Source organism: Microtus ochrogaster, unplaced genomic scaffold (genome assembly GCF_000317375.1).
Source record: "Microtus ochrogaster isolate Prairie Vole_2 unplaced genomic scaffold, MicOch1.0 UNK69, whole genome shotgun sequence".
Lineage (NCBI taxonomy): Eukaryota > Metazoa > Chordata > Mammalia > Rodentia > Cricetidae > Microtus > Microtus ochrogaster.
In genome coordinates, this window is record NW_004949167.1 from 1,675,853 (window position 1) to 1,688,693 (window position 12,841).

At 52.9% G+C, this 12,841-nt stretch overlaps 1 protein-coding gene across 13 annotated transcripts in view; it reads right to left on the minus strand.

The window, feature by feature from the left end:
- Ptprf (protein tyrosine phosphatase, receptor type F) overlaps positions 1-12,841 on the minus strand; it is a 74,435-nt gene that overhangs the window by 59,782 nt on the left and 1,812 nt on the right. For all 13 annotated transcript variants that reach the window (XM_013354787.2, XM_026777495.1, XM_026777493.1 and 10 more), the window contains exon 2: positions 7,432-7,567. In XM_013354787.2, coding sequence (XP_013210241.1) covers positions 7,432-7,495 — 64 coding nt within the window. In that variant the 5' untranslated portion in view covers positions 7,496-7,567. The remainder of the gene's footprint in view (positions 1-7,431; positions 7,568-12,841) is intronic.

Sequence of the window (12,841 nt, forward strand, 5' to 3'; positions counted from 1 at the left end):
ACATCAGGCATGATCTAACGCTGCAGGTAGGAGTCCTTGGGGGCAAGGGGCAAGAAAGACTAATGAAAACAGTAATAATACCTAACTTTTATATAGTGCTTAGTAAGAGCCAGCCCTGTTTAAAGAGCTGAACCCTTAACTCTTTGAAGCTGAGGAGGTGGGTGCTATAATTACTGTTTACAGAGAAAATCGAGGTGTAGGGAGGTCAAGGTATTTGTCCGATGTGACACAGCTGGCAGAGAACAGAGTGTGGGGGGGTCCTTGCCTCCATGTGCCTCCTGCTTCTGATTGAGATTCCAAGCTCCAGGAAAAGAAAAAACAAAAAATGTACTGTAGAACTTTTTTCTGGGAGGAGCCCCAGACTCTCCTAAAGACTTCCCATCTACCCAAAGCCTTAGGCAGACCCCAGGACTCCTTCTTCCCCCTCACCCCACATTCCACCACCCCAAAGGCCTGGACATTCCAGCTCCTGAGAGGTTCTGGATGGCTTCCCAGAGGGATGCTTTCCTCTAACTGCCCCTCCCACCCCTGCCCCCACTGGCTTGGCGACTGCCTTCCCACAGCATGGGTAGCTCCTGAGTTCCTACTCCAGAGGAGGAAAGGAGCTCAGACAAGGCCCTGCCACACCCTGGTTTACATGCCAGGGCTGACCCACAGCCTCTTATCCCTTCAAGTCCCACCACCCAGGGTCAAACGCCCCGAGAAACTGGGCTCATTGAGACGTAGCAATGCCTCGTTAATCCTGACAGGGGATCCATTTCCTATTAATCAAGCCAATGAACAGTTCCAGGAAAGCTAGTGCCTTGGGAAGGAGCCTTTCAGATTGCCTGCTCGGTGCCCAGGAGGTCAGGCCCCCTGTGGAGCCCTGGCAGAAAAGCACCCACTCTGCACCAGGTACTTTATCTCACTTCCTCTTTTACAATCAGTGCCTCTACTTCATAGGCTGCGAGACCAAGTCATGTGATCTCAGTCACACAGCCAGTAAATACTAACCAAGACACCCGACACAGTTCACAGACTACTGGGGGCCTTGTCAAGAGTGGTGGCAGAGCCTGTCACTGTTGGCTGTACTTGTCTGACAGGACTCTGCCTCTCCACTATGGTCACCTCTCATCTCCCACCCTACGGTAGCTCCTAGCCCATCTGCACTGCCACCACCTTAGAGCACCATTTTCCCTCCATGGGACAACTTGCTGACTGAACAAGCTGATGTCCCTGCCTGTGCCACCCCACCCCACCTCCTCTTTTCTCTATTCAGAAGCCAGAGAACAGCCTCCTCCTGATCAAACCTCCTCAAAGGCCTCCTCCCCCTGCTCTTTCCCCCCAAAAAAGCCAAAGCAAACTCCTATCACAGTAGACAAAGCCCTGCCAGGTCTGACCTAACCATGCTCCTGGCTTTAGAGTCCAGAATAAGCAATGCTCCCTGCAGCCTCAGGGCCTTTGCATAAGCTGCATCTTCTCCTAAGAACCTCTTAGACTACCCCTTTACACACTAAACTCTTACTTAAGTCACCTTTAAACATCATCTCCTCAGATACCCATCCCATGCCCCTACCCACCTGCCCCATTAGCTTAGTCCATGGTTCTAAGCTCTCTGCCTCCCACAGTGTGCTGTTTCAGCATGCACACGAGACTACAACTTTCCACCTCTTTGGTGTTTATTAGCTGCTTCCCAAACAGACCCTAACCCTGGACAGGGCAGATCCCACGTCTGTCCTGTCTCCTGCACTATCCCACTGTCTGATGCAGTTCCTGACACCCAGGGGTGCAAAACGGAGAAAAAAAATGGAAGAGGAAGGAATGCGGGGGTGGGGGGGGTAGAGACTGGGGCCTCCCGCATACACTTTCCCTCCAGGCAAGAGAGAAACCCAGGGAAGAAGTGCCCCTCCAGGTCCTGCCTCAACGTGTCTACAGTGAAACCAGACGAGAACACGAAGAACCAGAAAGACTAGGAGTGTGCTGGGGTTGGGTGGGGAGGGGAGGGGCCTCCGGAGCCAAACAAAGAGCAGAGAGGCTGGGCAGGTGAGCCAGGTAGATCATGAGCAGCCAGGAGGAACAGGCCTGGAAGCTGTGTGGAGCTGGACTGTGCCCAAGTCCTGGGGCCATCAGGGAGGTGGAACTACTCCTCTCCCTATGGAGGCTGGACAAGCACCAGGGTGCTGCCCAGGATCAGATAGGCAGTGCTGCTCCAATCCCATGCTACCCAGGGTTGGGGCCCCCCTCTATGGCCAGGCCTTGCTTTGTTTTGTACCAAGGGGACCCTCACAGAGTTCTAGAGACACTTGCCCCTTATTCTAGAGTCCTAGGCAGACCCAGGACTTCTTGTTCCTCAGGAGATGTTCTGGGAGCACAGTCAAACCTTGTCTCTACACTGTCTCCCCAAATTTGCCCCTGCTGGCCACTCTAAATTCAGCCTTTTCCCTTTTCTTTTATTCTTTTTTTAAATTTTTTTTATTTTTTGGTTTTTCGAGACAGGGTTTCTCTGTAACCTTACGGCCTGTCCTAGAACTAGCTCTTGTAGACCAGGCTGGCATCGAACTCACAGAGATACACCTGCCTCTGCCTCCCAAGTGCTGGGATTAAAGGCGTGCGCCACCACCGCTCGGCAAGCTTTTTCCTTTTTTTAACAAGTATCTTGTATTCACTTGCCAGGTCAGGCACTACACTGAGACTTTAGCTTGGGCCCTGGTGCACTTACTCACCATCCAGGCCGGCCTCTGAGTGCGCCGTGCACTCCTCATCAGCCCCTCTTCCAGAGAGTGGAAGCCTGGCCTACCTCACACTGTCAGCTGGGGTGCCAGGCAGGCAAAACCTGTAACCACTCTGCCCTGGGCCTGATCAACTGGTGATGAGTATAAACAGAACATTTCTTCTGTTCTGCAAAAAAAAAAAATTGCAAATTTTATTTGTGCGTGCGTGCGTGCGTGCGTGTGTGTGTGTGAGAATGCGTGTGCACGTGCTCCATGGTGCACACTAGGGAGTCAGTTCTCTCCTCCATCACACGGACTCCAGAGACTCAAATGAACTCTGGCCTGGTGCTGAGGGCCTTTACTTGCTGAGCCATTGTGCTGGTCTGTGATGAGAACTTGTGAGTCCAGAAAGCAGGGTACCTGTGAACATGCTAGGGCAAGCTTTGTGTCACAGTCACGTCCTGTGTCGCCCAGCCCTGTGGGCAGTTACTCACAGTGGGATATCCTGGGACAGTCTTTACATGTCAACACCTGACCCTGTAGATGAGAGAAAGTGACCAGGAAGGGACTGGCTCGGACGAGGGGAGCATGCCCCTTAGAGAGGCTGCAGGCATGCAGCTCCAGGGACAGCTAAACTGGGCCACCTCCAAGGCTCCTCCACAGGGAGACTGATTGCTATTTTGTGCCTCCCCTGAGGGGCGCATATACACAGGCTCATAAACAGCACTGCACACGAAAGGAAGGAGAAGCACACACAGCAGTGAAGGGCCGTGAGGGCAGGGGAGTTGTTTGTCGGAGAGGTGGTTTCCCAGGCCCTGAGTGGCCAGCGAGCTGGGGACCCATTAATGAGCTCCTGTGACTGCTCCTGGCAACCTTCCCCGGCCCAGTCCACTCAAGGGCAATCCTACTTCTAGGAGGCACTCAACAGGGGGAGCACTTAATAGGTGCCAGGTGCCTGGCCCACGTGACCTCAGTTAACCTTTACAGGTAGGAGTGATTACTCCTGTTGTGCAATAGGAAAACAGGCTTAGAGAAAGCACTTGTGCAGGAAGCTCCAGAGGGCAGGGTCTAGACAGGCCACCCATAAGCACAAGGGGGAGGGCCCTGCCGTGCACCAATGTCAGGGGCTCTGAAGGAGGAGAAACGCATAGTCTTCAGGCTCTGGCTCACCTGTACCTGCATCCGCTGTACACCACCCATCTCTTGAGCTACCTATCAGGTGCCTATGAACTCCAGTGGCTTGCAAATAACGTGGCCATGACCAGGACCCCACTTGCACCTGATCTGGGGTCCTGCGGCTGTCCCATGCTATCTGAAGGTCTCACTCTGGCTTTCTCCTACGCTTAGAAGCCCGGGGACTCTTTCTCCCTGCCAGTCTCATTTCTTCGTTGGGCAATACTCTATGTTAGCAAATGCCCACTCAACGTAAGGAGCTCTCTATTCCAGGAACCCTCCCGAGATATTCAGGCCACTGCCTGTGCCAGTGCTGCCCAACCCGCTCCTGCTCTTCTGTCAAGCTCTCAGACCTGTGCCCAGCTCGGTGGGTTCTGTCCTATGACAGGTCTGAGTGGATTCTTTCTATCCAAGCACCTAACACACACGAGACCAGCAGAAACCTCTGCCTGAGGGCTGGACCAAGACCACCTCTATCCCCATATCCACATCCTCCCCCCATCAAGAAGACACAAAACCCTAGGGAGACACTGGGTGAGGTTTCAGAAGTGAGCATCCATGTAAACAAGCATGCCTTAGTACCCAGATTTCCACTGGAGCTGACCAGGCAATGACGCTAGGCCTCCAGGCTAACTCTTGGCAGCTGCTTCTCTATCCTGCTTCTCTCCACTCCCCTCTGAGGCCAGGGCCCCCGTTCATTTGTCTTGTTAAGAGGCCTATAGAAACACATTTGTCTGCTCTGCGCTTCACTGCTCTGGTCGTCAATTCTCTGGGGGCAGCCGCCCTGCCTTCTGCAGCAGCCCTGTCTGTGTCTGGCTGCTTGGCCCTAGTGAGAAGTTTTGGAAGTTCAATCCAGGCCTGGCCATGGTGGGGAGAGATTCAAAAGTGAGTGTCACTCAACGGCAGGCTGGGAGAGCAGACTCTGACCCGAGGCTGACTCACCACGGCTCCTAGCTGATGTCTGGCCCACGGCCCTTGGCCTGGCACAGCACCTGGAGGGCCACCCTTGGCAGAGGCTTCTTCACCGGGTTCCCACCTCCAAGCACCTGCTTGGTCTCTGTAACTGAATTACTAAGGAACCAGCAGGAAGGTTCCTGGAAATCTGCCCCTAAGGCAGCTCCACCTCACTCCTCCCCAAGTCCTACAGAGGTCAGGCCTGTTCTAACCTTTTTTCTTATTCCCCGCCCCCTGCAGACCCTGAAATGTCTAAACTCCCAAGACTCCCAGCCTGCCAGGGCAGACAGACCTAGGGCAAAATGCCACCACAGCACACTATGAGGAGTGCAGAGACCAGAGTGTGACCCACTCTGCTCTTGGAAACTGTCAGCTGAGTCAGATCTGATCGGACAAAGAGCCTAGAAAATGCCTCGCCCCCAAGCCTTTGTTTGTTTCTGGAGACAGAGTGTCAAGTAGCCCAGGCTTGTCTTCAGTTTACCGGGTAGCCAAAATAATCTAGAACTCCTAATTCTCCTGCCTCCACCCCTCAAGTACCAGGATTACAGGCCCGTGTCACCACGCCTGACAGTGAACGAGTGTTTCAAGCAGAGGAAATAGGAAGAACGAAGAACCTGGACACAGAGAGCGGTGCACGCTGAGAGGTCAGAGCACGGCCGGTTGCGGGTGGACAGGCAGTGAAGGGTAAGTTAGCAGACAGCAAGATACTAACCCTGACCCCAAAGGCAGTGGGAAAAGGAAGGGCTAGAGGGGAGTTTAAACTGAGTATCTTAACCCTGATGGCTCTTCAAGCTGATGAGGGAGAGGGACTTGATCGGGGGAGGGGGAGGGAAATGGGAGGCGGTGGCGGGGAGGCAGAAATCCTCAATAAATAAATAAATAAATTTAAAAAAAAACTGAGTATCTTAATGCAACCTCACCGTGGAATACAGGACAGGGTAGAAGGAACGGACTGGAGGCAGAGAACCAGCAGAAGACTGAGCATGCTAAAGCTCAGGCAGAAGCTAAAGGAGGCTTGGCAGAAGGTGCTGGGGAGAGCAAAGTGGATGCATTCCAAAGACACTCAGAAGGTGGAGGCCACAGAACTTGGAGATGGATTACATGTATGATAAAAGGGAGGGAGTTGGGAGGAGGCCCAGGTTCCTGACTTGGTGACCAGGTGGGTGGTAATGCCAGTTAGAGAGAGAAAACTGGAGGCAGACAGGAGGGTGGGGCTGAGGGGTGCAGGCTGGGGCGTGCTGGGTCAGAGGCAGGAGGAAGGCAGCTATTCTCTCAGGCCACACTTTCTCAACTCAGTGCCATGGCCTCCCCAGCCGTCTGGGGCCCTGAGACTGTCTGAGGACTGCGGGAAGGGTGAACAGTCCTTCAATGTCCGAGGGCCACTGACGACCTCAGGCCAGTGCTCACTTTCTCACCAACCTAGCGTGTCACTCCTGCCTGTCCCTGTAGCTCCATGTCCTCGCCCTCAGCCCCAGCCAGGCTGAGGATCACCCCCATTCCCTTTTCTAAAGTTCTCCACCTGACTTGTCCTCTAGGCCCCCAACCCTGAACCACCTTGGCTACTCTCCAATGAGTGGGAACTCTCCCTCCCATTCTACCCTACCCAGGGCCCAGCCTCTGAGGACAAAGGGAGGGGTGCTCCAGGGCCACCCCTTCTATGACTGGCTCCTGAATTATTAATGAGCCATTAAGAGAGAGCGCTTTGGTGGACGAGGCTCTTGTCTAGAGACTTGGAGGAGATAGAGGGATCCGTATGGCCTGCTGCCCTGGGGCCTGACCCCTCAGGTTGGCCCTGGACTGCCTCTGGGTTCAGGACAGGCTGGGAATAGCCCCTTCCCCCCAAGGGACCTCAGCTAAAACCTTGCCCCTCCCCCCAGCCTGCAGATTGGCTAAGCCTGTCCTGTGCTCCGCCTCCCACCAGTAACCAAGCAGTGGTAACCATGGTGACAGGGCGGGCTATGGCCAGTCTTATGGTGCCAGGCAGGGGGAAGGGCAGCAGCAGGGAAGAGACCAAAGTTCAGAGTTGGACTTGGGTAGGGGACAAATTGTCCCCCAACACACAAACACTTATTTTCCTTTCCCATCTCTGTCTCCTTCCTGCCAATCTTCCCCATTTTCCAGGGACTGCGGGCCTGGCTCAGGGAAGGGTGCCCTTTGCCTTGAAGGTCCCTAGGAAAAGGGAAGAATCTAGATAACTCAGCTCTGAGCCCTCCCTGGACCTGGGGACACATCTGGTCTGCTGTTCATGCTTCCTTCTACATGAGGCCTTCTACAGAGATCTGCAATGTGGACAGAGCACATGTCTACACAATTCACACAATCCAAGACACGGCTCCCCAATTCCATAAAACACTTAAGACATTCCCGGTTCTGCAGAGCCTAGGGGATACCCATGTGCTCCACAGGATGTTCAGAGGCAACAGAAGGAACAGGTACCCCTTAGAAGGGGGCTTTCCCAATGGGGGTCTCTATGACAGAAGGACTAGAGGGGTAGCTGTCTGGTCACCCTGTTTCTCTGTCCTAGGGCCCAGTCCTGTATTCCATTCTAGAAACCTGCTAGAGGGTATGCCGCTTTTCACCCCGGCCTATCTGTATGATGAGGAGTCAGACTTACTGTCGCCATGAGCACCTGCCATCAAACCAAGCATCACGAGTGCAGGCACAAGGGGCACCATCATCCTCCCTGGGGCTGGCTCTGAGGCCTTCCAGGGCTCTAACTCCACAGCCAGCCACAGCCCAAGACAATCCACCTGTAAGGGAGAGAAGGGCAGAGCCAATTAGCTGGTATCCACTTGAGTCCCTCCTACCCAGGCTGCCTCTTGGCCCCCACTCATCCTCACCAGCCATTCAGAGCTAACTGCAACAGTCTCAGCCTGGACTGTGCAATTGTCAGCCAAGTTCCTTCCCCAGTGCTGAGGGGCAACCCACCCTATAGAAAGAGTACAGAGGCTGTCAGGGCATTCTCTAACCCCCAGAAAAAGGAACATATAGCTAGTTAGAAACTAGCACAGGGCTGGTCCATTCCAGATACTGAGTTCCCAACTCACACCATTAAGGGGATGGGCACAGGGAAATGGAGTCAAAGATACACACAGATTGGGACCCAAAGACCGAGATATGAACTGAAAGCAGCCGGGCAGATTTACACAGTCCCTGTGGCATCCTGATGCTCTTCCTTGGGAAGCAAGGGGCCAGAGCCCAACACACACAGCACAGGCCCCAGAATACAGACTCAGCAGCAGTTGATTCCACGTTGTCAGAGGCTCACAGCCAAAGCCACAACCCGTCAGGGCTCGCCAGGACTGCTCTCTACAAGTTATGGTTGCCCTGCCTGGCCACCCTCAACCTACCCAATTCCCATGGCACTTTATACCCCAAAGACAAACTATGAGGAGGCCTCAGTGACTGAGAATTGGAATGCTAGACTCTAAGATTCAATATCCACGCTTCCTCCCTCTTCCCTTGTTCCAGGTATCCAAAGCAGAAGGGGATGGCTGTGCTTGGGGCTAGCTGAAGCCTTCAAGACCCTGCCTGCTCTCCTGGCTACAGATCTTTTCCACTCTGCAGCTAGCTGTTGAAGCCACTCAGTGGCCACACTGTCTACTGCAGACACATCAGTCCTGGGGGCGAGCCTCTAAAGGTCTCTTTCCCATGTTCCTTGCCTGGGGACTTCAGGTAACACGCAGCAGTGTTCACAGTGCCACATAGAAGGCCCTGGCACATGGCCAGGCCTTCACCCATGCTCTGAAAACGCAACAGGGTATAATGGGGGAGGGACAGTGGACACACTCTGGGGCCCCATAGTGCTAAGAGAATTTTCACATTGAGAGGACAGATGAACTGAAGGGATGGAGTCCATACATGGTTCTGCTCCTTCCTGGAACTTGAACCCTTATCTGAACTTAGGACAAAGATCATGAGGCGAATGAGCAGCAGGTGAGCAAAGGTGGAGAAAGCAGGTGGCACTGTGAAGTGAGGCAGGGGCTAAGACACAGGGAAGGAGAGAGGTTCCCTGTCCTGGGAACAGTGAGAATGAAGCAGCAAAAGCAATAAAGCTAAAAGGAGATGGTGTGGTGTCCAGCACTACTTATTCCAGGCTGTGGGTTCTGCTGATCTCAGGGCTGAGGAGGTACAGTTCGCAACAGGCCCATGTCAGGATGGGGGTCCTATCTGGACTTGTTCGTCACAGCACCATGGTTATCTTAGTATGGCTATCAAGACAACAGGTGGTGAACTGCCTGACCAGGTTACCATGGGGACATAGTTCTCAGACAGGACTCTAGCTCTGGTACAGATACCCAGGGTACAGTTCACAGGTGTGTCACCCCACAGGTCAGGCAGAGTGGCCTAGGCAGGTCTCGTGGGTGAGACATCACAAAGTCAGAGAGTTTAACGTCCGTGCTCCACCATTCCAGGCACATCCTCTCCCCCCCCCCCACCCCCCCCCCCCCCCCCAATGCAGACACCATATGGACATAATCTTCAGTACAAGTACCATGGGGCACATCTCCCAGGTATGGACACAGAGGGATGAAACAGGATAGATGTTACAAGGTACAAAAATGCACAGCACAGTCACCGTGGGGCAGAACTCCTCAGTACAATTACAGAGCTTTAATCCCCGTAGCTGTGGTATAGCAATCACAGCACGGTAACTCCCAGGTGCAGACATGGAAACAGCGTCTGGTCCAGACATCACGTGGGTATACACAGAGGGTACAGACATCTGTGGGTAGAGCTGCCTGATAAGGGCATTACAGGGATGTAACTCCCCAGCACACGGCCATAGAGGTGTAACTCTGTCACTGACGGGGGGAGGGGTGTCACTAGTAAAGAAAGGGGAACAAAGCTCCACTCAATAAAGCCACCAGTGTCTCATTCCCACAAGTGAAATTCTGGCCTCTGAACCTAATCACCAGTGTAGTAAAAACCAGTGGACCTTACTTGGGGACCAAGACTCCCGTCTAGGTGAGCAGAATGTTCAAAGACTTTGTTCAGATCCACAGAGTAGGAAGAAGTCAGAAGTACTGAAAATAGGGGTCTGGAGAGATGGCTGAGTTCAGGGCACTGGCTTCCAGAGGACCTACAATGGATTCCCAGCACCCATATGGCAGCTCATGACTGTAACTTCAGATCCAGAGGATCCAATGCCTTCCTCTGGCCTCTGTGGACACCAGACACACACACAGTTTACAGACATACGAGCGGGCAAAACACTCACGCACAGAAAAATGTTAAAACTGTTTCTTTTTAAGTTGAAAATATAGGCATTCCCTCCCAAGAGAGCTGCTCCAGTGATCCCTAGACACAGGGACAAAGGAAACACCAGGAGAGCCCAGGGACACACACAAACACGGGCACAATCTCAGGGAACCGCTCTGGCAACCACAGTCTTCCAAACCTGGCCTCTCCCTCCCAGCAGCTCCTGGTGTGAGCAAGTTGCTCCCACCCCTGGACTATGGGCACAGCGCCTGCCCCTGCTGTCGGGCAGTCAGGCTGCTCCCAGCTCCAGGGCCTCCTCCCTCGTTAGAAGTCCCAAGCCTGGGCTTGAGTCTAGATGTTGCTTCTGCCCACACCCTGGTCTTCAGGTCCCCTGCAGATCAAGTTTGCCTTGCTGGACGGCCATGGACCTTGTGCACCCATCCAATACGGCAGCTCTTAGAACAGATACGCACTCCACCAGCACGGATGGGTGAGTCTGGGCCTTGTTCAGTTCAGAGAAAAACCAAAGCCCAAATAGTTGGGAACTCAAGCTCATCTCTGAATTGCACTGCAGGCCATCGGTTCTACCAAGCTGACACACTTGGGCAGGAAAACAATTACGTGGCATATGATATTATAGGATATAATTGAGTGTAATTTTTCTACGTTCAGAATGGCTTTGATATATCTTTTTTTCTTCGCTACCCACTGAAAAGCTGCCAACTGCCCTTTCTTAGGAAGAAATGTCCTTTATTCTCAAATTTTGTCCTTGGTGCTAAAATGTCCTTTCTTGTATGAAGTGATGGGGACAGCAGATAGAAGTTGTTTTTTTTTTTTTTTTTTTTTTTTAATAATGTCCTTACTTGGCAAAATAAAGAACTGCTAAGCCCCTGTCTGGCCCTAAGCACTTTTGGAAGCTGAACTGTGTGTGAAACCAAAGAGCCTGGGAATCGCTGCTCTGAGGAGAAAGGGATCAGCAGGCACAACATCAAGCCACAGGACTCATGTATGTGTGTCATGGAAAATGTGTGTCATTTCCATGAGGTCCACCCTAACCATCCCTGCCAGGGCCAAAGAGGGCCCCCAAGAGACCATGTGATGCCAGGGCCAAGGGGTTCCCGGATGGAAAACAGCTGGGATCATTCTCAAGACCCCCTCATGAATATGCAAACACAGATTGATTTGTTTCCCGTGGGCATGAGTTATTATTCCCAGATATTAATTAGACTCCAAATACCACCTGTTCCTCTAGCCTTGCCCACTGCTCCTCTTCAGGCCAGGACCCTGGCTCCCAGGAGATTGGAGACCAAATATGGACAAGGGCAGAAGAAGGGGCATCCAGGGTTCCAGGGTGTGCTCAGCCAAGACTTAAGCAACAAAATGCATGCTGGGCAGGGAGAGCCAAGAGCTGTTCATCTTCTAACCTGTGGTGGCAGCTCGGTTAGCTGCCACTGGGCCCTTTTGTCATGTCCTGGACAGTTTACCGTGTGGTACTGCAGCAGTGGCTGCGGAGGCGGAAATAGGCCTTGTCACACTTGGGAAGGGAAAACCAACGTGTTTCCAACTTTCACCAAACCAACCACTGGATTATGACAGGAATAAATCAGAGCCTCAGCCTCGACCCCAGCCCAGCAGAGCTGGCTGGCAGGGAGGAGCCTGAGACTGCCCTACCTCCTCTAGCCAGGAGGCCAGAGTCTCGGTGAACAGCCAGGAACAACACTCCCTCCCACTCGAGTACTGGGGATCCTTTAGCTATGCTGAGGTCCCATTTATAGCTCTCAGTGTTTGACTCTCTGAGGAGTCAAAGGGGAAACCAGGGGTGTCAAAATTCCTGGGAGTGGCAGTCAAGGACCTAACAGGGGCCTAGTTTTAAGAAACAGAAACAAAACAAAAATCAAAAAGGGCCAACTTAGGTTCCTTCTACGGCCACAACTCTAAGTCTTTAGGTCTTTCCCCAGGGGGTATGAGGAGGGACCCCTCAGATTAATGTTCACCAACTTTGTTGCCTTGGGGCCTCTATACCCAGTATTGTCTCTACTGTGAAAGATGCCTTTCTCTTGCCCCAGACACTCACTCGGCTTCAGAACCGGGTTCAAGTGATCCACTGATGTAAATCTTTCCCCAAGACTCTCCCTAGGTTTCCAGGTTGTACAGTTTAGTGAAATCACAAGAGGTGACACAAACTAGTGGTTCTCAATCCCGGGTGACCCTGCCCTGCCACAGGACATGAGGTAATGTCTGGAGACATTAGGATTGGGGATGGAGGTAAGCATTTCTAGTTTTAATGGAAGAAACCTGCGATACTGTGAGACATCCTACATCAGGCCATCCCCATGAGAAAAGGATCACCCGTCCACAAAGTTTACAGTACCAAGACTGAGAAACCCTGGCACAGGTGGCCAGCTACACAGCCTACAGCCTGACCTAGCCCCAGCCCCAGAACCCAAGCCCCCTTGGAATTGTTCACACCTCCAACCAAAGGCTGTCCCTTACACTTCTGTCAGTACCTTCTTGGTCCTCAGAATCCCCACCCCCCTGCCAGATTAGTTCAGCCTCCAGAAACAGGAGGTCCTGTACATACCCCATCTCCACTCTCTAGACGTGTCATTTGCACGTGCTCTCGCCAAAGGGCTCCTGTTTTAGGAACTCTTCTGGCAAGACTGGGCTTTTAGGCAGATCAGACTCTCACCTGACTGAGTACTGACAGGAGGACACATAGTATCCTTATACATGTTCTCCCCGCCTGACCTTCCCAGCCTATGAGTTCTCCCCTATGTCCCTTTGCATAAGCCCATCTCACCCAGTGTGACTACTCACAGCAT